The sequence below is a fragment of the Carica papaya genome, chromosome 9, assembly GCF_054855325.1.
Source record: "Carica papaya isolate Zhongbai chromosome 9, ASM5485532v1, whole genome shotgun sequence".
NCBI classification, from domain to species: Eukaryota; Viridiplantae; Streptophyta; class Magnoliopsida; order Brassicales; family Caricaceae; genus Carica; species Carica papaya.
The window spans coordinates 3,306,295-3,334,032 of NC_142317.1; the positions used below are offsets into that span (position 1 = coordinate 3,306,295).

The 27,738-nt window shown below is 35.5% G+C and overlaps 2 protein-coding genes across 15 annotated transcripts; one reads left to right on the forward strand and one right to left on the reverse strand.

Moving 5' to 3' along the window:
- Window positions 1-405: 405 nt before the first annotated feature.
- Window positions 406-12,189, forward strand: SURF1 (Surfeit locus 1 cytochrome c oxidase biogenesis protein). The gene is made up of 6 exons (XM_088210796.1): window positions 406-668; window positions 815-915; window positions 4,715-4,953; window positions 6,065-6,239; window positions 6,327-6,610; window positions 11,804-12,189. The coding sequence occupies exons 1-6, from the start codon at window positions 497-499 to the stop codon at window positions 11,871-11,873; spliced, it is 1,041 nt and encodes a 346-aa protein (XP_088066922.1). The 5' UTR covers window positions 406-496; the 3' UTR covers window positions 11,874-12,189.
- On the reverse strand, window positions 5,875-27,118 carry LOC110823372 (Outer arm dynein light chain 1 protein). Of its 14 annotated transcripts, none has more exons than XR_015816114.1 (13): window positions 26,274-27,116; window positions 25,428-25,685; window positions 23,591-23,833; window positions 23,169-23,318; window positions 20,905-22,433; window positions 19,468-19,541; window positions 19,257-19,338; window positions 19,034-19,156; window positions 18,772-18,878; window positions 17,947-18,104; window positions 13,075-13,275; window positions 10,058-10,199; window positions 5,875-6,639 (listed from the first exon to the last, which is right to left on the reverse strand). XR_015816114.1 is itself a non-coding variant. In XM_088210793.1 (13 exons), exons 3-13 carry the CDS (start codon window positions 25,578-25,580, stop codon window positions 10,164-10,166), a joined length of 2,856 nt encoding a protein of 951 aa, XP_088066919.1. In that variant the 5' UTR covers window positions 25,581-25,685; window positions 25,847-25,907; window positions 26,274-26,409; the 3' UTR covers window positions 5,875-10,163. The 14 variants fall into 14 exon arrangements, 7 of the variants coding, with proteins under 7 accessions (XP_088066919.1, XP_088066913.1, XP_088066916.1 ...); XR_015816113.1 differs by having other exon boundaries at window positions 5,875-6,766; XR_015816112.1 differs by having other exon boundaries at window positions 10,044-10,199.
- Window positions 27,119-27,738: the final 620 nt, after the last annotated feature.

The window sequence follows — 27,738 nt, forward strand, 5'->3', positions numbered from 1 at the left end:
AAGTCCTGAATAGTTAAATTTACTTTGTTGCATTTTTTATTTATAAAATATGAATGAACAGAATAATTAATAATATAAAAATTATTTAATCGAAATAGATTAAATGATTTTTTATTAGACAACCAATTTATAGATTAAATTACCATATATTATGATTAATACATTTAAAATTATATGGTCAAAATTATTTTTACACATATTTATTTTCAAAATTATCCACCTTCACTATTAGTAATGTATTGGTAAAAATTGTATGTCTATCGTAAGTGCTATTTGGAACTTTGAGGGGAGAAGGATGAAATTGAAAGAATTGAAGGTTAACGGTGTAAAATGAGTAAATAATAAAAGTATGTAGTGCCTTTTGTAAATTCTCCATTTTTCTGGTAAATCTCAAAAACCCAGGTTTAAGGCTCTTTTCCGACGACTCAGACTCGCACGTAGTCAGCAGGAAAGAAGAAGAAGTGGGAGAGAAACAGAACCAAATGTGGGAATAAAGATGGCAGCTTCCATTTCTAAGCTTACAAGGGTCAGTGTTTGCAGTGGAGGGACTCTCTTAACCATCCATAAGCATTGGGTCTCACGATCTTCCTTCTCTTCCTTCTCCACCTTTGCGTCTGCAATCTCCTCTGTCTCTGAAACCCCATCTACACCCGCTTCCCAATCTCAAGGTACCACCATCTCTGCTTTAACTTATGTACTAGTATGTGTATCTCGATTTTGTTTTTTCTTTTGGGTTAATTATGAAATTCAGAAAAATATTTTGCATGTTATGCGAGTGATTTTGTAAGTTCCCACTGTTCTTTGACTTTTGCAGACAAAGATAGAGTGTCAAGATGGTCAAAATGGTTTTTGTTCCTTCCTGGAGCTATCACTTTTGGCCTTGGGACTTGGCAGATTTTCAGAAGGCAAGAAAAGGTTGATTTTCCATTCTTCCTGCCGTCATTTGTTTGTGTCTTTTTTTTTTTTCCTGTTATCTCGGTTCTTTTTTAATCATTTTTATCCTGTTATATGTTTGGCATAAATGATTTATGTTTTCCTTTCGTTCCCAATATGTGCTGGCTTTCTTGAGCTCTTGAAGAGAGTTGATTCTGTTGAATTCTTAATTTTGTCGTAATATATTATTCTATGCCAACATTCTTAACTTGTATTATCTATTGTTATCTCAGTTTCTGTTTAATCATGATCCCTGTTGTATGTTTGGCATAAATGATTTAAGATATGTTTGCTACAGTCATCTGTGCAACTCTTTGGTCAATTTATGATTCTTTTTAACTTATAATTAGCTTTTTCTGGAGTTCAAGTTTAGAGAGCGAAAATTCTCTATACTACAGTTTTCACTACTGCAACCAGACTATAGTTTGGACCCTGTTGAAGGGCCAAGGTGCTAACATCCTCAACCAGGGGCCTTCCTGGTTGTGAAATGTAGAATTTTTGACTTGGAGCTGGTGGGTAAGGAGGTGGAGGAGCTCAAAAAGGTGCAGGTCAAGGGGGTGGAAGTGGTCCTATACCCAGGGTGTATGGGAAAGGAGAGGGGAGGGGGAGGGAGATGCTTTGGAGCGACTCTGAGAAGTGTAGAGGAAGACCTGAGGGGCCATGGGTGGTGTGAGGAGATTTTAGCATGGTTTTGCCTAGCTCTGAGCGGTTAGGGGAAACTACTTCACTGAGAATTTTTTTTTGAAATTATGGATAGATTAAATCTTATGGATCTCTCTCTTAATGGTGGTAGATGGACTTGATCAAATTCTAGGGAATCCACTTCTTTCTGTAGGATCGATAGGTTCATTGTCTCCACGTGTTTCCAAGCTCAAGTGTCGGCTTTGTCTCAGAAGTTTCTGCAAATGCACAATCTCAGATAATTTTGCCATTAGTCTGGAGACTAATGGTATTCATTAAGGTCCGTGCCCATTTAGGTTCAACAATAAGTGATTGAAAGTCCCGGGTTTCAATAATAAAGTATAAGTTGGTGAGAGAAATATGAAGTTAATGGCAATACTAGTTACAGGATACCAAGAAACTATCTATGATAAATGAGTGATTGAAAGAGTGGGGCAAAGAGATTTTTGGGGAAGCAGGGAGAAAGTGGGAGGAATGGTTCACTAAATTGAAGGGACTAGATTGTTTGAAGGGGGAAAATGGCCTGGGGAGAGAGGAGAAAGCGAGGAGGGAGAATATCCAGCTGGAACTATCAAACTTAATGATCATGGAGGAAGTGGAATAAAAGCAGAATCCAGAGCAAAATGGACGTAAGAGGGGGACAAAAACACAAACATTTTCCATAGCATGGCCAACCATCATAGCAGGGTTAACAATTTGGAGGAGTTGGAGGTTAGGGCGAAGGTGGTAAGTGGGAATGAGGAATTGAGGAAGGAAATCATGTCATGCTTCAAGGACCTGTACACTGAAAGTTCTCCTTGGAGACCTTCCATAGACAATTTGGATTTTGGTAACCTGGATGATCAAGATAAACCTTTTGACAAGGAATTTTACAGAGGAGGAGATTGGAGATTAGGGCTAAGGTGGTAAGTGGGAATGAGGAACTGAGGAAGGAAATCATGTCACGCTTTAAGGACCTGTAGACTGAAAGTTCTCCTTGGAGGCTTTCTATAGACAATTTGGATTTGGTTAACCTTGATGATCAAGATAAAATCCTCTTGACGAGGAATTTTACAAAGGAGGAGATTTTGAGGGGCCTCAAGGATTGCAAAGGCGATAAAACTCCGGGTCTGGACAACTTTAATATGAGCTTCATTCAGACTAATTGAAGACAATAAAAAAAGACTTGACTGATTTATTCAGTGAATTACATAAACCAGGGACTTTCATTAACACCCTAATTCCACCTACTTGGTTCTTATACCTAAGGTAGAAGGCGCTCAAACATCAAGGAATTCGGGCTAATAAGTTTTGTGAGTGGGTGTGCAAAATAATTGCAAAAATCTTGGCTAAGAGAATGTTCAAAGTGTTGGGTAAGGTTGTTGGTGTTTGTCAGCATGCTTTTGTGGGAGGTAGACAGATTTTGGATGTAGTACTCATTGCTAAATAAGGTTGTGGACGATCTTCTGAAAAGTGGACCAAGAGGTGTATTGTGTAAGTTGGATATGGATAAGACTTATGATCATGTGACATGGAGGTTCCTTTTTTATATGCTGAACATACTAGGTTTTGATGAAAAATGGTGCAGTTGAATTAAGGCTTGTGTTACAACTGCATCTTTTACTACTATGATGAATGGAGGACCTTCTGATTTCACATTGCTAATGAGGTCGTGGATGGTCTTCTGAAAAGTGGGTGGAGAGGTGTATTGTGTAAGTTGGATATGGAGAAGCCTTATGATCATGTGGCCTAGAGGTTCTTTTTTTATATGTTGACCATACTGTGTCTTGATGAAAAATGGTGTAGTTGGATTAAGGCTTGTGTTCCAATTGCATCTTTTACTAATATGATGAATGGAGGACCTTCTGGTTTCTTCACGGCTTCTAGAGGATTGAGACAGATATCTCCATTACTTTTGATTGTGGCTATGGAGGCTCTTAAAAATTTTTTTCCAAAGTTAGGGAGGCCAATTTGTTCAGGGATTTGTGTGTCGGGAAGGGAGATGGAAGAGTCAAAATCATTCATCTATTCTTTCCATATGATATCATGTTATTTTGTGAATAAAAAGATAGGGCTTGCACAAATTTCAGATGCGTGCTGATTTGCTCTGAAGCGGTGTTGGCAGTTAAAATAAGCATGTCAAAATCAGAATTGGTCATGCTTGGGGATGAACATGTGGTGAATCACAAGGCTAGAATTATGGGCTGCAAGAGAGTGAATCTTCCTATTAGATACATGGGTATGTCTTTAGGAACGAAGTTCAAGGATTTTGCTACCTGGAATCTTGTGGTAAACATGTTTAAATCTTGACTAGCATGGTGGAAGAGGAGTTTACTTTCTAAAAATGGAAGGTTGACTCTAATAAATACTACACTTACTAGTACCCTTATTTATATGATGTTACTATCAACAATCTCGCTCAGTGTGGCTAAAAGACGAGAGAGAATATAATGTAACTTATTGTGGGACACCCCAGAAGATAAGAGAAGGTGTCACTTGGTGGTCTGGGACGGGGTGAAACAACCACTAAGGAGATGTGTGCTTTATAGGTCTAATGAATTTCAAAAGTTGGGTACTTTTTGCAATTTTATTTATTGATTTACTTATTTTTTGGTCAAAATTTCATAGATTTCCTCATCTTGTTTGGTGATGGTTTAGGTGAATTCAATTATTCTTTTTTACTTTTATAGGCATTTGATTCAAACTTATTATATGCCTGTTTAGTTCCTAGATCTTAATTATTTGATTAGATGAAGGTAGTCATAATTTACATAGTTGATGTATAACTAAATTAAATTTGCTCATATCTTAACTTCTCCAATGATGGATTTGTGCTCCCATTTGTCAATGAAATACTCACAAAAACACCTAACTTGAATCGAATATGGACTTGGGTTGAAATTAGAATGTTATTTTTACTCAATTTCTTATCCTATTTGAATTACTCTTATTCATGTACCATGAAATTGAGATTTGAACCAAACTCAACCTTGCTGTTAGTTGAAGATTTTGCTAGGTTCGACATGACATCAAATTTCTGCTCTATCCACTTCTACATCTTTGTTCATTTTGTTTAGTCTTATTGGATGATTACATTTCTGACAAGATTTCTTCCATACAGATAAAGACATTGGACTACATACAGAGGAGGCTGGAAATGGAACCAATGAAGTTCAATAGCACATCTCTTGCAAGTGAAACTTTGGATTCCCTCGAGTTTAGAAGGGTGGTAGTCAAAGGAATTTTTGATGAGGGAAAATCAATCTATGTTGGTCCACGTTCTAGAAGCATTTCAGGCGTGACTGAGAATGGTTACTATGTAATTACCCCCTTAATGCCACTCCCAAACAATCCTGAGAGGTGAGGGTGGCATCATCATTTCATACTTTTGCTTTATGATGAATGGTTAGGAAGCCATTTTTCCCTTGAAGTCTGTGCTTGGTTAATACTTTTTTTTTTATTGTGGATATTACTAAATTAGGAGAAATAGTTTATTATACTTTAGTTATACACGGTTAGATTATATGTTTGGTTTTCTTGTTTTTGGGGTGATGGCAACCTTTTTCTGTTAGGTGTATAACCAAAAAATGTCCACTAGGTGCACCTGTTTGGCGTTGGTCCTGCATCAACTGTTCACTAGTTTCTCATTCTTGATTAAATTGCCATGAAAAGTATTTTTGCTTTTCTGCTTAGATATCTAAGGGACGGAAAATACCTTACTACCTTTGTATGGGTTAGTTAAAAGTTCCACTCTTTGCAAGACAACATGATTTTCTTATTAAAAACATGTCTTATGAGATTTGCTACATTTACAATCATCTGTATGATGAGTATGTAATTCATATATGTGGTGGCAAAAAAGAACTGACAAGCACTGGGAACAAGCATGGAGGATTAATCTCTAACATTTTAAAGGAAAAAAAAAACAAATTAGTGTATGGCTATAGCAACTTGGAATTTCCATATAGAAGTACCAGAAAAGACTGAAGGACTCTGAATTCTGAATAAAAAATGCAAGTAGTTAGCAAAGTGATGAAAGATTACTTTTATACATGGCAGGAACTTTATTGGTTTTCTATTTGTAAGTACGCCCATGTGTGTGTATAAATTAATGAAGAAGTTGTATCTTACACTTTTAAGTTCATGTATTGAATTTGATTGTTGCAACTCAAGTGAGGAATTGGTAATGATGCCTATACGTTTACTTTCACAATTCAAATGCACTTCATGGTATTGCTGGAACCAATAATTGAACTTTTGATTAGTCTAGCACTTTCAAACTTCATCCTGCAAAAGATCTCGAAAATTTCAAAATCTCAACGACTGTCTTCATATGTGTTTGGTAATCTTTTAACACTAATATCAAATTTTTTTATGCATGTGTATATATGTTTTGAATGTATATACATCTATTTGCATTTGTGGTGTTGGTTATGATTCATTCTGGCTACATCAGCTCTTCTTAATTCAGTGTGCAGTCACCAATTCTGGTCAATAGGGGATGGGTTCCCCGTAGCTGGAGAGAAAAACCTCAGGAAGTTTCTAAAGATGCAGAGCAGCCTTCAAATAAAGCATCTCTTTCCCTTGCACACAGTGATAGAGGCTCCTGGTGGAAGTTTTGGTCAAAGAAGCCTGAAAATGTTGAGGTAGTACCTTGTCGTTGCATGATCCATTGCTTGCTGTAAATTGTGGCAGAGTAATTCTGAAGACACAAAGTTGTGCTCATTTTGCAGGATCAAGTTCATGCTGTTACTCTTGTAGAAGTTGTTGGAGTAATTCGTGGGAGTGAGAGGCCTAGCATATTTGTTCCAGCAAATGAACCAGATTCTTCTCAGTGGTTCTATGTTGATGTTCCTGCAATTGCTCGTGCTTCTGGACTTCCTGGAGATACCATCTACATTGAGGACATTAATGAAAACGTCAACCCAAGCAACCCTTACCCAGTTCCGAAGGATGTAAATACCTTGATACGCAGTTCAGTCATGCCACAGGACCATCTAAATTATACATTGACGTGGTATGCTTTTTACACCTTTTTACGTATTACTGCAAAAAAGACAAGCTTTTTAGGGGAAAAAAATCTGTGGAAACTAAAACCAAGATGGCTTCAAATTCTCAGTTTTTCTCGGCTAAGACGAGGCATTAGATTGATCCTGGATTTATCTGTTGAGTCCTGCATGCCAGAGTCTGAATATGAGTGTGCTTATCGAGGAAGAATAATATTTCTTTTTCTATTTTTTTTTTTGCTTTTGAGCTTAAATAATAAAAGAATAAAGGAATTCAAGATGCAGATGAAGCTTCAGAATGTCGTGAATGTGCTGTGTGATTTAATACTTGAAAGTAGTCAATGGAAATTTCTGTTTATAGAGTTTTATATCCATTTAATCTTCTTAATTTTAGGAGTAAATAACTATATAATCAATAGTAATAACTCTTAAAAATTACAACAATAAATCATAAAAATATGCAATAATAAATCCTAAAAATTTGCAATAATAAATCCTAAAAATATGCAGTAATAATAATAAAGATGTGCAGTCAATTCTTTTCATATTTTTACACCTCCCCTCAAGTTGGTGCGTAAATATTGATCATGCCCAACTTGTTAATGAATGATTTAAACTTTGGTATGAAATCTCCCTTGATGAAAACATCAGCTGTTTGTTGCTCAGAAGTCACAAACGGCATAGAAATGACTCCACTTTCCAGCTTCTTTTTAATGAAATGCCTATCAATCTCAATATGTTTCGTACGATCATGTTGAACTGGATTGTGTGCAATGCTTATAACTGATTTGTTATCACAAAATAGTTTAATAGGTGCTTCTGCATCTAATCTTAGTTCTTCAAGTACTCTTTTAATCCATAGCACCTCACAAACTCCATTTGCCATAACTCTATACTCAGCTTCTGTACTACTTCTAACAACCACACTTTGCTTTTTACTTCGCCAAGTAACCAAATTTCCCTATACAAACGTACAGTAGCCAGAGGTGGATTGTCTATTTGAAATTGAACCTGCCTAGTCTGCATCTGTGAAGACTTCTATACTCCTATTAATATTTTTCTTGAACAGCAACCCTCTTCCAGGTGTACTCTTTAAATACTTGATAATTTGTATACAGCTTTCAAATGTTTCTCATAAGGTGAGTGCATATATTGATTCACGACACTAACCGCAAAGGCGATATCAAGTCTTATATAAGACAAATAAATGAGTTTTCCTACAAGACGTTGATATCTACCTTTATCAGCTGGGATTCCATTAAGAGCATCTCCCAACTTCTGATTAGGATCCATAGGTGTATCATTTGGTTTGCAACCACTCATGCCCATCTCCTCTAATAAGTTAAGAACATACATTATTTGTGATACAAAAATTTCTATCTTTGACCTTGCAATTTCCATACCCAGGAAGTAGTGTAAAGACCCCAAATCCTTAATTTCAAATTTTGAGGCAAGATGTTTCTTCAATCTACATATCTCATCATCATCATTCCTAGTAAGTATTATATTATCCATGTATACAATCAAGATAGCCATTCTTCCATCACCAATGTTTCACAAACATTGTATGATCAGATTGTCCTTAATTATACTTTTCTTTTTTAACAAATTTGATAAATCTCTCAAACCAAGCTTGGGGAGACTGTTTTAGTGCATATAATAATTTTTTCAGCTTACAGATTTTTCCTTTAAACTTCTCTTCAAAGCTAGGGGATAGATCCATAGAGACTTACTCTTCTAACTCTCCATTGAGGAATGTATTTTTAACATTCAATTGATATAGTGGCGACTCTAAATTCACAGTTATAGAGAATAACACTCGAATAATATTTAACTTGGCCACATGAGCAAAAGTCTCCTGATAGTCAACTTCATATCTGCGTAAATCCTTTTGCTACTAACCTTGCTTTATAATGTTTCAATGATCCATCTGAGTTGAACTTTACGGTGAAAACCCACTTACACCGAACAATCAGTTTTCCTTTAGGCAAACTAGTCATCTCCCACGTACCATTCTTCTTTAAAGCCTCCATTTCTTCAAGAACAACCTTCTTCCATTCAGGAACCGTTAGTGCTTCCGGTATAGATTTAGGTATATCCACACTTGATAACTGTGAGACAAAAGTATGGTAAGAAAATGACAGGTTCTTATAATATACAAAATTTGATAAAAGGTGTTGAGTACATGATCAAGTTCTTTTTCTAAAAGCAATAGGGAAGTCTAGAGGGTCAGAATGTACTTGTTCAATGGAAAAAAACTTAAATTCTAGAGATTTAGAGATTGTACCTGATTCTTCATATCCTGATATCGGATCAGATTCTTGGCTTTGAGGAGGCATAGCTGCATCTTTCTTACTTTGAATCGGATTTCTTTTAGTGTAAGTTTTTCCGAACAATCTCTCATCATCGAAACGTGTATAGTCTATTTCGCTAGTGTCTTTTTTGTGTTCAGACACTAAAGTTGTTCCCATGATCCAAAATATCAAAATTAAATATGGCAGTTTCATTACTTTTGTAATTATCAGAGATATTTTCTTTTTCAAACACCGAGTCCTCATTTTCTTTCTTCTCTTGGGGATGAAGACTAAAAAAGTTTTGTGATTCAAGGAATGTAACATCCATCATAACAAAATCTTTTTTTCTAGTAGGATCAAAACATTTATACCCTTTTGTGTAGGAGAATACCCTAGAAAAATACATTTTATTGCTCGTAGATCTTACTTATTTCTATTACGATTATGTATATGAACGAATGCAACACATCTAAAAACTCTTAACGGTAAATCTGAAGTCAACCGAGACATTGGGAATGATTTTTTGAAAACCATTAGAGGTGTCTGAAAGTTCAAAACTCTTGATGGCATCTAGTTGATTAGATATGTAGCAGTAAGAATTGCTTCTTTCCATAAGTATTTAGGTACATTATTGGTAAACATTAAAGACTTAGCTACTTCTACAATGTACTTATTTTTTCTTTCTGCTACCTTATTTTGTTGAGAAGTATAATTACAAGAGCTGTGATGAACAATTCCTTTTTTTAAGAAAAATGACCATAATATTTGATTGAAATATTTCTTTCCATTATCACTCCGAAACACTTGAATTTTTGTTTGAAATTGGATTTCAACCATGGTATAAAAATTTTTGAAAACATATTCTGCTTCAAATTTTTCTTTAAATAAATAAATCCAACTTAAACGTGTATGATCATCAATAAATGTTATAAACTATTTTTTTCAAGAGTTGGTTAATATTTTAGAGGGTCCTCACACATCACTATGAATAAGAGAAAAAAGTATAGATGGTTTATATGGTTGAGTAGGGAATGATGCACGATGTTGTTTAGCTAAGTGGCAAATTTCACATTGCAATAATGCTAAATATTTATTATGAAACAAGTCTGGAAATAAATATTTTAAATATTGAAAGTTAGGATGACCTAACCTATAGTGCAATACCATTATTTCATCACTGGTAGAATTAAAGCATGCTCCAAGATTTGAGGATTTTGGTTGCTGACACAAAAAATTTCCATTGTCAAAGTAATAGAGACCTTCATGTTCCCTATAATTTGCCAATCATCATCCCTGTATCCTGATCCTGAAATTCACAGTAGTTTGGAAAAAATTTAGTACAATATCTTAAATCCCGAGTTATTTTACTGACAGACAAAAGATTTGGAACCTTAAAAACATTGTGAAGAACTAGAGTGTTAGAGATAATAATTGATCATTTCCCAGCAATTGCTAAGAGTGAGCCATCGGCGATTTTAATTTTTTGATTGTCTGCACAAGGACTATAAGAAGAAAACAATTTAGAACAATCTGTCATGTGATCCATGACACCTGAATCTATTATTCATGGGTAAAGAGGAATAGTTGACATATTAAAGACAACAGATTGAAAGTAGTACATAATTATACAGGATTAAAGAATTGTGTGTACTAAAAAAATTTATACAGTTGTTCTAACTGTTACTTATTGAATGAAGGTGTTGCGTCAGCAATTTTTGTATTCCCATTCTGTTTAATGGTGGAGTGGAAGACTTTTTTGGAACTGGTGTTGCATATCCTCATTGTTCTGGGCATGACAGTTTGCGCCATCACAAGAAAAAAAACTGAACATAAAAGAGAAGGGAAAAAATGTATTTAGGTCAGGTTAGCTAAGCCATGGTTCTGATATCATGAACGCAGACAAGAAAAAGAAGTTTTTTTTCTTCTTTATTTTTTGTTATTTTCAGTAGGTACAAAATACTGAATTTATAGAGTTTTACATCTATATTAAGGTTTTCTAATTTTAGGAGTAAATAACTATATAATCAATAGCAATAACTCTTAAAAATTACAGTAATAAATCATAAAAATATGCAATAATAACTTTTCGAAGTCTGCAATAATAAATTTTAAAAATATGCAGTAATAATTTTAAAAATTCTTTTTATATTTCTACCGATGTCAAAAATGAATCATATGTTAGAATAATTTCTTTTCATGGAAATTTAGACTATCAATACCGATATCAATTGATTTATGAATAATCTTGTGAATTGGAAGTTACATGAGAACAAAAAAGTTCTGAGGTTGCATTCTGGGTTTTGTGACATCTTCTAGGCCTGAAACATTATGACTTCTGAAGGGCTTTGAAAGAATATTTGTAGGAAAATGAGTTCATACTGATGCAAGACATCTTAAAGTAGGGAAGTTAGTAAATTTGAAAGATGCAAGTGTTTTCCAGGAACACATACCCATTGAGATATAAATAAGTTATGCAATTCAAAATCTGTTAGTGATTTAGAAATAGAAAAAATGCATGAAAATGTGTTTTACCAGTATCAGTATGTTGATAATTAATTTTCTAAAAGAAGCCTAATTTTTGGGCACCGTTGGTTGTGCAACTGCATAATTGCTTTTGTTGTTGAATAAGCTTATACTTGTAGAAGAGCATTCAGCTATGAGAAACATCCAAATGACCACTAGGATGATGAGGAAGCTTGTACTTAGAACTTTGAAGTATGGGTCTTCCTTTGTTCTTGTGCCTGTTTTATTCACATTCTTGGAGGAATTCTTTTGGTCATCAATATGCTGCCATTTCATTGACAATGACTAGAATATATATTAACATTAAGTGAGCCTCACCACACTGTTTCAATAGTAAGCAGGAGTACTAATAATGTTCTTCTCTGATATGTTTTGTTTCTTGAGCAGGTATTCTCTATCTGCTGCAGTTACATTTATGGCGTTCAAGAGGTTGAGACCCAAAAGGAGCCGGAGATAACAAGTCGTTGCTGTAAGAGATTCGACTAAATTAATCTAACTTCTTAAGCTTCATGCAAGAATTTTGGCACTGCAGATGAGCTATTATATTTGTCGATTTTTCTCTTGCATACACTAGAAAATTTTTGTATGTTAGAGCGTGTAATTTTTTTTTCCCCCCTTATCAAGGCTCGTTTGTCGATTATGAGCTGATTGCCTTGTTAGAAAAACTCTTCAATCAAAATGTTGGGGTAGGATAAAAAGTGTTGGAAATAAACCTACTTGTCTCAACTTGGAGAGGAATATCTCCTGTTGGATAATGGTCCTTTTGAGTAGTATGTCAGGCCTTCATTTTTTTCTAATGCAAGAGTGACCCAGTACCCGGAGAACATGACTTTAGGAAGAATTGGGTGATGAAAGATGCACAGTTGGTTCCTTAGCCTAAGTTAGTAGTGTTTTAGAGCATTTATCATGTGAAATTTTTTTGAAACAATTTAATCATTAATTTTATAAAACTGTTTCAATTTAATCATTTTTTATAAGAGTGAAAAAATTCTGAGGACTTAGAATGAAAATTTTGCATTAAAAACAAAAAAAAAATCAATTTATTCTTAAAAATTGAAATAACTTATATAATTTATTACATTTATCATAGATGAATTTATATGTGTGCATTGGATTGGCCGAATAGAATTGGGTTCATTTACTGCTCCATGCCCACCTGATCAATACTTTGACAATCAATAACGAAAATAACATGGCGAAAACAAGCAGCTTTTGAGAGTAATTTTGAGAACACACCTTTTATTTTCGATAACATCCACTTTGGTGAAATAATAATTAAACTGAATACGTTCTAGAAAACCATTGAAAAACATGTGATTCATGTGGATTGACTGACTAACTGACTGACTGACTTCTCTGCTTATACAATACGAATAATATACGGGGATGCTGGTAAAACAAATTTCACTACCCAAGAAAGGAAACAAAACAAAATTCCATTTGATGTTCTATATTGTACAAATCTATACATGGGAAAGAGATGAACTGCTCAAAGAATACAAATCAAAAAAATAACAAAACAAACTACTATGGACTGGGAAAACCGGCAAAACACAGGCAAAGAAATTAAATAAAAACCAAAGAGGGAGATCAAAGCCCGTATAAAAGAATGGAAAGAATGTGAAACAAACAAAAATTCCTCAATTTACATATCTTACAAGCAAAGGAGACTCAGTTGTTCCAGCATGGATTGCCTTCAACAGTGCCACAAACTTGAACAGACTCTCCTCGGAAAACCACTTCAGCTTCCATGTCAAAGAGCCTGCAATGTGCTTATGAGCCTTGGTGGAGGGGCAAAACTCCGATGTAGCCTGCTTAAGAGATAAGGTCAAACACCTATTCTCCCTCCCCTCAATGATCTGAAAGGAAAGTTCACATCTCAATTACATCATTTTCTCAAGATTCTCCAATTTCTCTTAATATGGAAAAGAATTTTTAAAAAAGTTACTACTGCATAAAATCCATTAGAAAAAATTAATTTCACTTTTTGAACACATACATGTTTCTATAAAAACATCCATGGTGGTACATCTACCAGTGTTGTTCTTAGATGTAAAATGACACAGTTTATAAAAACTTTAAATGATTTTTGTGTTACTCATGCTATACATTAAAAATTTAGAAGAGAAAAGTACTGTAAAGGGCACCAAAGTGTGCCACCCATGTACAAAAAGAAAGTAGATATATTTTTTTTCAGAAGAAAAAGTGTAAAATATATATCTTTAAGAGCACCAAGGGAATGCAATCTGTATATAAGAATATTTATAACTCAATCAAAATATCAAGAAAATCCCCCCAAATCCTCGCTAGAATATAGTGGATGGCCCTTGATAAAAAAAAAACAAAAGGGTCTGAGACCAAGAATATCTAAAAGCTGTCAAAAGACAAATTTTATCTCTTCAAAAATCCTCCTATTTTTCTTCTTCCAAATAATGCAAAAGGTCGTCAAAGGACTAAGTGGTTAGGCCTATCATTTAATGCCTTTCCACGTCCAAAATTCCTCTCTTACATTGTTCACAACAATCTAATTCAGATCCAGAAGACTACAGACAAAAGATCAGAGATGGTGGGTATACGGACACTAGAGGATGTGATTGCATGACTCCCACATTCTCTTTGCACCGAGTACCATCCATTTACCAGAATTTTACCCCTCCTAACCAGTTTTCCCAAAGTAAGAATGTGTTCCCATGCAGCCTCCAAGCAAAAAAGGCCACCGTTTTTTGCTTGCCAAATCAGTCTAGAGGGGAGTTCTCTTACTACCTCACTTTAAGTCAGGTACAAGTGGAAAGACTTTATCCCCCTTAGGACTAAGGCTCCATCTTGGTTCATCTTTCAACACCTCTGGATACTACCACCTGAGAAGACAAGTGAGAAGCCTCATATAGTCATCACTCTCCCAGTCATTTAAATTCCTGGTCAATCCCTAACTGAGATTTCCTTATTTTAAGCAATGGGAAAAATATTGGGTATTGCTGAAAGAATCCTGTCTTCTAACTAATCATCCTTCCAAAAATCAATTTTTCACCCAACTCAACCTTCCACTTAATGCACCTCAAGAAAATGGCACTGCTCATATTGATTCTCTTCCATAACCTCCTTAATGTGAGGGCCTCTCGAATTTTTAACAAATCAGCCCTTATTGTCCACACCAAATTTAGCTACAATCACTTTCCTCCGATAACTTTCTCTCTCCCTCAAGAATTTACACCGCCACTTACCTTGGATAGCCACATTCAACTACCAAGGATCTCGCTCCTAATCCACCGAATGTCTCACTATGCCCCAAGCTCCTAAATAATATCTCCTATCATTAAATCTCCGCATGGGAACCTATGTTGAACTGCCTCTAGTCTCTTAAAAACACTTACAAGAATAATTTCCAAGGATATCCGATAAATGGGAGCATTAGCTATGATGCTTTTTATGAGAGTTACTCTACCACCGAATCCCGAGATGATACATCCTTAAACTTCGCATTGAGAGGCAAGCCTAGATATTTTATCAGAAGGCTTCCATGCTTACAACCCAGCATACCTGCCAAGTTGCTTGCTTCCCTGTCCACACCCAACTGGACTAAGTCAGATATGGCCATGTAATCTTGAGTCTTGACAACATTTGAGGACAAAGCAAAGAAACTTAAGGTTAAGAATGTCCACTAGATTTGCCTCACAGAATAACAGGGTACCGTCCAAAGAACAAGTGAGATACCTCCACCACTTCCCCCACCCTCCCCAGTTTCAACCCTTTTAAAAGTTGTAGTTCCCTGGCCCTACTCAGCATCATGTTCAAGACCTCTATGATAATAACGGGTCTCCTTGTCTAAGACCCCTAAAAACCTTGAAAAATGTCATTAGGCCACCATTTACCAAAGCTATGAAAGATGTTGGCGAATTGCACGTCTTGATCCAACTACACCATTATATATGCCCCAGCATATATAATAAATTCTAAGCTACATGCTCATGTGCCTTCGCCATGTCCAACTCACATAAAACCCCATTTTCCTCCTCCTTCAAGAGGTTGTCAACCACCTAAATTACAATTAAGGCAGCATCTTAGATCTGTCTCCACCCTACAAAAGCATGCTGACTTCCCCCGTCACGCCACCCACAACCCTTACCATTCTCCTTGCTAAGAACTTAGTGATTAGTTTGTAGACACTGCTTACTAAATTGATCGGTCAAATAAGTCTTTAATGTTGGACATCCCTTCCATCTTTGGCATAGAGACTAGGAAAATGAAATTAAGACTCCTAACAAAGACACTGAAACTATGAAACTTCTAAAAAACGGTGATAATCTCTTTTCTCAGGACCTCCATATATATATATATATATACATACATATATTTTGTGAAAAAAAATGCATGCTAAAAACCATCCAGCCTAGGTGCTTTGTCCCCCTTACAATTCATCACCTTAATAAATTTTCTCCTGTGAAAAGGTACCTTCTAGGAACATATAGTCCTGCTCACTCAATCTCTAAAATCCGGCCCATCCAGCTTAGGTCTCCATGTAGATGTTTCAGTATAAAGCTCTTCATAGAAGGATTTAATCTTCTCTTAGCTTCTCATTGCCCTTGACCACATTGCCATTAATCTTCAACTCCCCAATACAATTACATCTTCTATGTTGGTTTTCCAAGATATGAAAGAATGTAATTTCTTGTCCCCTTCTTTAATCCATTTGGTCCTTGATTTCTGTTTCCACTCTCAATTTTCTACCTTAGCAAGAAATTAGCAAGCTCCATCCTGATTCTGTGTCTGGTTTCACCTTCTATATAAGAGAAGCTCCTCTCCCCCTCCCATCTATCAGTTCTAAGCTCTTCTTTGTTCCATACCTTAAGTTTGTCTTGCACCGTGGCTAGCTTCTTTGGGACTCTGTAACTAGCAAAACTTTCTGCCCTTGACTCACCCCACTACTTCTCAACTCTTTCATAGAAACCAAGCAGTTTAAGCCAACTATTTGCAATTTTGAAAGAACATGGTCCCAAACTATACCATTAGCTTCCACGCATAAAAGGAAATAGCTTGACACTGTTCACTAGAGTACCATCTACAATAATCCTGGCCACTGGACTTGAAGATAAATTAAGACAATGAAGCAATCTATTTGAGAAAAGGAAGGTCACTCCCGGGAGCTGGACCAAGTTTAATGACCGCTAGAAAGAGGTAAGTCTATGAGACTATTCAAGATATCGTGAAACTTCTAGGCACATGACCTTGAAACACTTCCGTCCGACTTCGCATGGCTACTCAATACTATAATCAATGTCCCCTCTAATCACCCATGGAAACTCTCATCTCTTCCTACATAACTCTAAGTCCTCTCAGAGCAACTCTTTATTTTTTACCCTTCCTTTGGCCACAGACCCTGAACACTACTTTGGCCACAGACCCCCGCGTAAACATCCACCTCCACCCATTAGCCTCACAATGAAAAGTGCAAGAAGTAGAACACACCCCCTTGAAACTATCAACAACTTCTAGCACATTTTCATTCCATAACACTACTACTTTGGAATAAGCTATTTACCCCCTTGAGAAAATGTTTTGTGTGTCCACCCAATCTGGAGGGGCTGTAATGAAGAATAAAGAGTATAAAATGTTGGTCACTTTTTGTAGGGTCTAGAGCTTTATGACTAGAATGTAATATAGAATTTTAATAATCACTTTAATCATGTTCATCTGACTCGGGACAAAATCCTCATCTGTGTAGCCTCTTTATGGGCGAAGCTCATGGTTGTTCACAGGAATTGCATATTTATTCTGCAAAGGAAATGGAAGGTATTATGTCAAAAGATTCAAACCCTCGTGCTGTTTTTTTTCCTTTCTTGTTCCTCATATTTGCCGAGGATACCTTATCCTCTTTCTTTGCAATCTCTTTCCTTGTTAAAAACATATAGTTCCAGAACCAAAGGTCTCTGAGACTACCAAAATTAGAAAAAAAAACCTTCAAAAACTCTTCGACTCATCTCTAACCAACACTACATGTTCTTATAATTTTCTAAATATCTTCATGTGCTAAATACATCCTTAATGTCTTAAACAACTATCATCTCTATGTGCACATAATCCATAGGAAAGTAAGAATATTAGAGCAAACATATTCATCATGGAAAATGCCAACAAAAATGGAGCTAAAACCTATTAACTAAAGACTGGTTCAGTGAATAACCAAAGAATTGTTTGCTTCCTACCTAAGAAAATCATTCTCCCACTGAAAACTGGCAAGATATCAAAAATAAAGAATAAAAATTGACTTGTAATTGGAGAAAAAGAAACAAACATCACAAATAGATTTTGATGACATGATGGTCACCAACATAAGAAACATATGGAATCGCAAAAAAATATTTGGCTGCACACAAACACACATTATATATAAGACAAAAAATGCGAACCTGAAATATATTAACCAAAAATAAAGCAATATCTAGAATCAAAGAAATCTTTATCACAGTCAAATGTTGACAACAGCAGTCTAACAAACTAGCAAATGCTGGTGATCCTTAGCAATAGAAGTTTACCATCTCAGAAACATCAGCAACAGAGCAGCATGAATCAAGTGAGAAATATGGACTCGAAAATGCATCAATCTGAAGAGAGGTGAACCGCATGAAGTCCTCATTACACACAAGCACATGTCCTCCAGTCACAAACAATGATCTAGCAAACCATGATCTCTCTGTTAAGATTAAGAAAAAAAAACATTATCTTAAGCACTAATAAATTAAGAAAAATGGAAGCTAAGGAAGAAACAACAAAAATCTTGATTGATAAAACAACCTATCTACAAAAATTAGAGTATTTTGAATACCATCACAAAAAGTGAATGTAGCTGGCGCGCATCAACTTTGTGCCCTTTTGGAAGCCACATTTTTCTATCCAAAAAGGAAACACTTATAATAACACTTGAGGGTTAAAACTGGCCAATGGAAAGGTAAGGAGGTAAGAATGTAACAAAAACTAAATGGGTTGTGAAGTAAGGAAGTTGGCAAGTTAGAGGAAAAAGATAATTGTGGCTGAACCGAGCATAGCTGTGTTCAGGGCTAATTAAAACCAGAGCAAATTAGAAACATAATACACTAATGTGGCTAACTCCATTACTGTTTGGGATGATACCCTCCAAAGGTGGGTTGCATAACATATTACTGCCATGTGGGCAAAAACTTTCGAATAAAATTTCATTTAAACCAAGTCAGTATCTGGCGTTGACTCTGCTTGAGAGCCTCCAACAAGAACGAAATTAAATTTTCGCCTCATATGGCAAGAAGTTAAAGTTAAACCATGATATTAGATGCTAATATCATTTGACTGTTACAATTTCATTGGTGAAAATGTGAGAGGCATACCTTCACCATAACTGCAACAAAAAAGGACCATTGAATACTGAAATAGGCTCTGCCTCAAACCTTCACAAATTTGCTTTCCAAATAACTCAACCTGAACCTGCTCCAAACTGCCATTTATATATCCAAACCAGTCTTATCATGATTAAAAAAAAAATGATAACTGTAGAGCACTGAATTCAAACCAAATTAACATTTGAAAAAGAATATATGCTAATTCTACCATTAAATTCAGGCTATATGTGGAAAAGTAATGTTAAATCACCTTCTCAAAGCAAATTTATCAGCTGCGTGGGACTCAAAAGATTGTAATGTGTGGAGTAACTGCGTTGATTTTTCAATGCTCCTTGTTATTAGAAGATATGTACCATCACCCTCAATGTACATCCTAGCCCAAACACAGAGAGAGATAAAGCTTCAGATGGTGACAGGTTTTAATTGCTTTAGGTGTGAGAAAAAATTATCACAGGTCACCAGGAAAAACTAACCTCAGAACCTGAAGTCCTAGACCAACTAAAATGTCTCTAATATCTTCAACCTTATGCCAACCAAGTAGACTTAAGATAGCCCCTACAGACATCATCAAAGTGAACTTCAACATGATAAAATTCACTATCAGCAGGATATACTCTACAAATAATTAATATCATAATGCAATAACAAAGCAAATGATCAATGAAGACTAATTTACAACCCAACCTGATCCATCAAGTGCAACACCAAGCAGCAGTACGTAGAACTTGTTTTCACTACTTAGTATTAGAGCCACTTCTCTGCATATGGAGCCAAAAGGAAACAAATAAGAGATTGCAGAAATTTTCATAAAATTTTTTGTTAGGCTTAATTAGATCACAAGTAGAAAGAAGTTGACCAATAAGAAAACTTCACGAAACATTCAAAAGGCAGAGGAAAACTGTTGGATGTCATAATAGAACAAAAATGGCAACTAAAAAAACAATAAAATTCAGATAATAACCAAGGAAGCTGCAAAATTTAAATTTTATTTTTCGACCACTATGACTAATGAGTCGCTCGGTCTTGAAATAAAAATAGTGCCCTTGATAAACAGACTCCAAGACCAGATTAAATTATAGATCAACATACAAACAGCCCTTCTACAAATTGGCCATGAAACTCTTTCTTGTTTTAGTAAGATACTTGATCTATCAGAAATATTTTAATCAAGTTCTATTTTGAGCTTTTGTGGAACCAAAATGTAAAAAGTGCTAAGATTCCACTTTAATAAATAAAGGTATCTCAGTTTTCATTTTCTAAATTTAGATATCCATACATAAAACCATGTGAAGTTGTTGAAAATGAAAAGTTGCTCTGGAAATGATTGTAAATATATGGCATGAGAGTGGAAAGAAAATCTTTCTTTTCAAACTCGTGATATACCTTAACAATTAGCTTCCAAACAGTATTTTCATTTTCAATAACTATGCATGTTTCTATGAACGTATATAAGTTCAGAAAATAGAGAAAATATCTCTATGTACTGAATCAAACATTAAACTTTGCGTAAAATGAATGTCCATTAATATTTGGACCAAGAAATTAGGGCTAATTTGTACTGTAGATCATAATTATAGGACTAAAATGGTAATTCCATAATTTTACGAATAAAATGCAATCAAGTGGTACATTGAGAAAAATAGTAAACCGACCTAATTCAGAACTAGTTACTTGAGAAATTTGGACGAGTGTAAAACCAATTTCGCATGCACATGTAGAATAACAATTCCAAGAATTTGTCCTTCATATGGCGTAGAGAATAAGTTACAACCAACGGAGAACACCACCAAATTTTGTGTGGTTAACATATTAAACTAACGAGAAGAAATGGAAACCAATCTTAAACTGTTGAAACTCGGTAAATTTATTACATAATATTCAGATGGGTCCAAAAACTACTATACAAGGTTTGATTGTTAATAGATAATTAACTACACATCCAAAACTCTGGAAGAGAGGTATATAATAATTCACAATAATATAACACAAAAGCCATCACCATGCAGATTCGAGACTATTGCCAAAAATGAGATCTCCCTTCTTTAATTTCCCATTCCCTACCCCTACTTTTCCCCTTACAGGGAAAAAAAAAACAGAAAAAGCAATGCCTGCTATGTTTACCTTTCTTCACACATGGACTGCAGCTCAAGTACACAACCACAACACATACAAAGTACACAAGTCTCATGATTTCTGGAATCTGCAACATTCTTTCTAAAGTAGTCCTCAATTAAATCATCTCTTCCTGGAAACAAGAAATTTGTTCTAGAAAATTTGCCAGCATTGTCAATCAGAGGGGTTGTAACGATATTGGTGCACACATGTTTCTTATCAATAACCATATGATAATCACTCCTGTCAAGTAAGTCCTCCCCCCTCTCTTCTCCAGCATTAGCAGCACTAGCATCCAGATTACCATTTGGTTTTTCAGATGCTTCAGAAATTGGAGAAACATTATGCTCCTCCATTAATGAAACAACTCGTTTTTTGGGTTTCCTTCTGTTCTTTTTCTTCTTCAACCAATCACTCTCCTGGTCCACAAAAGAAGCAAGTTCCCCACCATGAGCATTATTATGGAAGTCATTGCCGCAAAAATGCAGCGATTGCCCTTGATTTAAAGTATTCACAGAAATAGAGGTTTGTTTAAACCGAGAATCTAACGAGATTGCCCCATTTTCTCTAGGACAAGGAATCTCATCTCCCAGTTCTAAAGAGTTGTCTACATGAAAAACAGATGACGAAAGCTGTTCTGTGCACCTAGTTGTACATTCTTGGTCCAGTGACTGACGACCTTCAAGACACAATTGCTCAGATTCACAAGACTCATCTTCACAACAGCTGGTATTACTGTCAGATGAGGCCACAGAAAAAGACTCTGCTGATAGTTGCAAAATTTCTTCCACCAAATTATGGCGTCGATGCAGAACGTCCTCTCGATAATGAGGCGGTGATCCAGGATAGACAGAGGAAGAACGAGACTCTGTTATATCATCAGTTGCAGTCAACTGTGGTATAATATCATTTTCAACTATCCTTTGATCTTCCGTTGTGAAAGTATCAGGATGTAAATTTTTAGCCTGAGCCTGCATGAATAAATTACTGTTCCCTTCAGGCAAATAAGGAGGTTGATGGTCATCCCTAGGATCCATTCTCCAAACACCTGGTAAAAGAATTCCACCAGTAGCCCCCACTAGGTCATTATTATCTGTGTTTTGATGGGAATGGAAACCAGTTGCTGTATCTGCAAAAGGATTATCAGGCTCTAAAATGTTTGTACTTCTCTCATCTCCTGAAGCTTGTATAGAGCCCAACATGTTTCTTGAACTTTCACCATGATGCTCCTGGCGTTTCTTATTCTTCATAAAATTTTCATACTCAGTATGAGTAGCCAAATGATCATTACTGACATCTACACAATTTTCAGATGAATGATCCATCCAATCCTTAAACTCTCGAAGCCAGAGAACGGAACGCTCTTTCTTCAGCCGTTCCACTTGTTTAATCAGATCAGCAATTTCAGCTTCATCATCTGATTTGACATTCTCGTCTTTGCTCTGAATCTCATTGTCACATGATGCAGACTCTTGGTCAGAACAAACATAAGTGCTCTCTTCGTCACTTACAATAGCAGCAAGGCGAGATACCTTTTTCTGCAAAATGTAAAACAAATATAATCATCTAGGAAACTGAATTGCAGAAGGTCTATATTGGTTGCGCTTTTGGAGTTGCTTTTTCTCCAAAACAAGATATTGCTTTTGAATAATTAATCTTCCGAAATGAGTTCTTTAATTTCAATATTTCAAAAACAAAGAGTTCTTTTATTTCAAAATATTTCAATCAGAATAGGTAAATATTGGCTGCTTTGAGAAAACAACCATGCGGTTGTTTTCTCAAATAACAAAGTTGCTTTTGTAGAAACCAAGAAACAGAGTTACAAATTTCAATTAGTTTCCAGATATGCTCATGGTCTTCTGAAAATATCAATAATTTCCTTAGTTGCAATAGACGATATATTATAATCCCACAATTTCCTCAAAGTATTATTACTAAATATAAATATTGGGCAAAATTCTTCCAATATCATTTCATGAAAAACATACTTGTTTCTACAAAAGCAAACTTTTTTTCAATAGTCACTTAGCATGACCAAAAGGACCTGTATCGGTATCAAAATGCAGAATCTATCTGATCTGAGTAGTGATACTGCTTGTCTCTGAAGTAAGAAACAAATAATTGCCAAAGAGGAGAGGTTCATTAGGAGTTCCTCTTTGCATACACGGATTTAGAGACAAATCTAACCCAACAAAAGTCATGCACGACTGAAAAATTTTCATGAACATCTGAAAATGTTTCATCTTCAAGAACCCCCCATCGAATTCACCAACCTTTTTTCTATTGGAACTCCCTTCTCCTTCAGCATCATCCCTTGCAGGAGAATAGAATCCGAAGCTGGCAGGTCGCTTATGCCTGCTGGCAATAATAATTTGCCTCTGCCAAAACTCTTTCGTACTCATTTCCTTATCATCCAGTTTCAACTATGAAGCCATAAAACATCAAAGAATAAAAGAAAAGTACATATACAAGTACAATTGCAATCTGAATTATGTAAATCATGCTTAAACTCTCATAGTAAATGATCCACATAAAACATTGTCTCTCCAACAAACACGAACATTCTTTTTTTCCTCAGGTTTGTAAAATAAAAGGTACTTATCATACACATAATGCAACTTTTCAGCAAGAAACCTATAGCTGAAAAACATGAATATAACATCTAGAAAAAAGATCTTTATGAATAGTTACATACCTTATCTGGATTAGTAAAATAGCTGAATACTTGTGGTCGATACCATCGGGCACAACTTAACGGATTTCCTTCCAACCACAAGCTTCGTAGTGATTCAAAGTCCACAAGGAACTCTAGCTCTGAAAAATTGGAAATAATATTGTAGGAAAGATCAAGGCCTTCAAGCGACTTCAAATTCTCAATCCCACGCAATGTAGTTAGAGCATTGTTCCTCAAAACAAGTTTAACAATATGAGAGGACACCTGCATAGTCCAGCAACATTGGTGTATGGGTCCAAAAGCTAATTCCTAAATCAAAACTTTTGAAGAAAATTGAAAATTATCTTTTACTTCACAATTAATCTATTTGGGGACTTATCTTGTGAAATTTACCATGCATATAAGATGGTGGAAAATGAAACCACAGGCTTATCTACACCATCTAACTAACAAGGAAGACATAAGATGGCTCTTATTAAATACACAAAGCCTCAGAATCACTAACTAAAAACATAAGGTAAGTATTCATTTCAGAAAAAAATCACAAGTACTCATTTAAAAAAAAAATCATAAGGTAAGTACTCATTTAAAAAAAAAAATCAGAAGGCAAGTACTACAACACTCCCAAGATTATGCTCAATGATGATTGAAGTGTTGAATGTATAGCAAGAATTCTAGATTGGAACAAGCCGTTGTTCATTATAGAACTAAGTAGAGATCTCATTTCCACTCTCTCTAATACTTTTTTGGAGCTGGACTATTCTTTTCTAACACTAATAAATCTTCTGAAGCTTAAGAGCAAATTTTCTGAAAACCACAACCAAAATTTAGACACTGATTCAGGCAGAAGAAGGAAAAAATTATTAGAAAATGAATGTGCTAATAACAAATTGCACATATAGAACCTGGGAATCACCTTCTTGAAAATGATATTCATAAAATGTCAGGGCAAAAAAAGAGAAAGCAAAGAAACTTCGGTTAAACAAAAAAAAAACGAGAAAACTGAAAAAGTGATACATGATGTTTGGATAAGTTTATCTCAAAAAAATGATGTTTGGATAAGTTACAAGTGGGTCGATTGATTTTTAAAAACAACAAACTAATCCTTGTGTCTTCTTACTATTACAAAATTTAGTGGGAAAGAATAAAACAATTTTTTATTTACCTGTTATATAGTAAGTTTTCAAGCATACTTTTTTTTTACATTCTCACAGTTTCTTCTTCTTTACCTTCTGAACAAAAACCTTAACTCCCCTTTTTGCACTTTTTTATTAAGAATAGCCTGCTTTCTTTTTTGTTTATCTTATAGTTATGTCATTGCACGTAAAATATATTTAAATATTGTTTAATAGACACTAGATTGAGTTGATAGGTATATTTGTTATATAGGCACTAAGTTGTCATTTTTCAAAAATAACATTAGAACTATAACTAATCTCAAGAACTCTCTGTAACTTACTGTAAAATAAATTAATTAAACAAAGAAACACTGATAAACAAGTCAACAACTATGCAGAGGAGATCATTCCAGATTCTATATTTATGAAAATAGAAAAATAACTCCCGAAGGACAATACAAGAACATGAATCACATAATAAAGAGGAGAGAAAATAAATGTTTATGAAATGACCAATGAAACATAAAGCTAAATCACAAGATACAAATATATCAGATTGCACATCCGCATGCAAAGAATTTAACAAATAAATACATAAAGCTGGATCCATAAAAGAGTTAGTTGTGCAAGAAGTGTGAGACAAATAAACAAAGAGCTAGAAAGAGGCCAGAATGTATTCTTAAACTAACAAATGCATCATTGAACTTAAAAGCAGTAATCATAATCATGTATCTTCCTACCTCACTAAAGTAGGAAATCGTTCTGAGATTATTGAAGCCGAGATCCAGGTGCTTCAGTTTGGTACATTTCCGAAGACTATCCACCTTTGCAAACTTGTTTCGACTCAAATCAAGTGTTTCGACAGCAGGGAGAAGTTGTAAAGACTCATCCATGAGCACCAAACGGTTACATGCACAAGAAACAAAGGACAAACGGTTCCAGTGCGGTGAGTCCTTTATTTCCACTATCCTACTCGCAAAAACATGTCGTAGTGCATCCTAATCATTCAAAGAGGGAAATAAAAGAAGATGAAGTAAGAATTTCAAGTATGGTAATGAACAAGGAAAAAAATATTGTTAGCCACGTAAAGTTTGGGGAGGCTGAAGTTTGGGGAGACAGCCTCGGATAAAAGTGAATCAAGAATCTTAAGAATAGTTACCGCTGAGACATAAGTTCTTCACTGGAACAAGAGAAACATTATTCGCTCCAAATTTTCTAGTCTGAAAAAGAGGGAGCAGGAAAGATGCAACGGAGAAGAAAGGGCCACCAACAAGAATTAACGCTATGGTTGAGTAAATACAGAAGGAAAAGAAAACTAACTTCAAAATAAACAGATATCACTCTGTTTATAAGATCGAACAAGTATATCATTCAACAGAAAATAACTTAACCAAAAAAATTTGAATCGTTATCAAAAACCTAGTACTTCATTTCAAAGGATCCAGTACTCCCTCCATTTGTAACTCTAAATTTGGATCCCATATAGTAGAGGAAACATCCACATCAACCAAACGGCCAATAACCGGCCCATTCCCGGCGCGCAAAGAAAGAAACATGAAGAATACGAGGAAAATAAAAGAACTCACAGTCGAATTGTGGCAAATTATCTTCTCCAGAGTATGCCTCAGCTCAAGCAAGCCCTTGGCAGCAGAAGTGGACAAATCACAGCCCCTGAGTTCCAGGACCCTGAGCCTCCCGAAAGGCAAGAGCGCGAGAGGGGTGGGATCCCGTATGGGAGGAGGAAGTGAGGAAACGACCTTCAATGATGTGAGAAGGCGAAGTATCCTGCGCAGCTGCTCGACGGCCCGGTGGTCCCCGAGGTCCGAGACGTAGGCGCGGAGGTAGTCGACGGGCGCGCCGGCTAGCATCCTCTCAAGCTCCCGCAGGGCTTCCAGCCGCGACTGCACGTACCAAAGCCCCGCGGGATTGAGCTTCAACACCTGAGTCCCTTCGAGCAAGGACTCCGCATGCTCCTCCACAAACTTGACTAGTTTCTCCAGATATCGATCTCCGGTGACAATCTCCATTGGTGGAAGAATGAGGCGTCTCAGCTCATATTAAAAAACACATTTAATTTACAGAATCAGGCATAAGAAGACACTCGGGCAGCATATGCATGCATAGAGAAAGATAAGGATCAACAGACAATGAGAATATCAATGGGAAGCGAGTTCCAATTTCCAAATGCAAAGGCGCATATATAAAGACAGAGAGAAATGGGGAGCAGCAAGGATCATGAGATAAAACCAAAATCTCGCGAATTCCAGAGTAGAGAGAAATTGGGAGGGTCTAGTAATGTGAAGAAGAAGTGTGAGTTTGAAGGGAGAAGGGAGGCTTGGGGGGAATTGAGAAAAGAGAAACAGCCATGGCTGATGAGGAAATGAAAAAGATGGAGAGAGATGGTAAATTGGGTTGATGATAGAAGCGTAAGTAATTAATTGGGTCGAATGATTGGGTTAGACTTAGGCATTTGAGCAGAGATTTTTGTTTTTTTTTGTTTTTTTGTTTTTTTTGACAGTTTTAATTTTTGAAAATAAATGTAAAAATATATTATTTGGGACGGTAAGATGATGCCACGTGGACCTCATGCAATTGGCATTGGGACCCGCCGACAGCATATCGTCAACGTCACACTCCTGGAACCTGAAATTCATTTGACCGTCTGATCGGAAGATAGTCAAACTATTGACGGTTCAAATTCACTCTTACCAACGTGTTCGTCTTCGGATCAGGTGGTCTTTGGCTGATTCTTCCGTTGAATTTCGTGTGATCTTCTCTTAGAGTTCCAGCATTTAAAAATAAATTTTGAAAATTTTAATCAATTTTGATCGATTTGAATAAAAATTTTAACTCATTTTTTATTTTAGTTATTTTAATAATTTCATTCTAAAAGAAAAAAAAAAACATCATTGTTAGAATCTTAGCTCCAGGGAAGATAAAGAAAGCTCAAAAAAGACTTCAACATGTTCTTCATTATTTTTTTTATCATTTGAATAAATTTCGTTACGATAAAAAATTTTACATATTATTTTATATATTTTAAAAAATTAT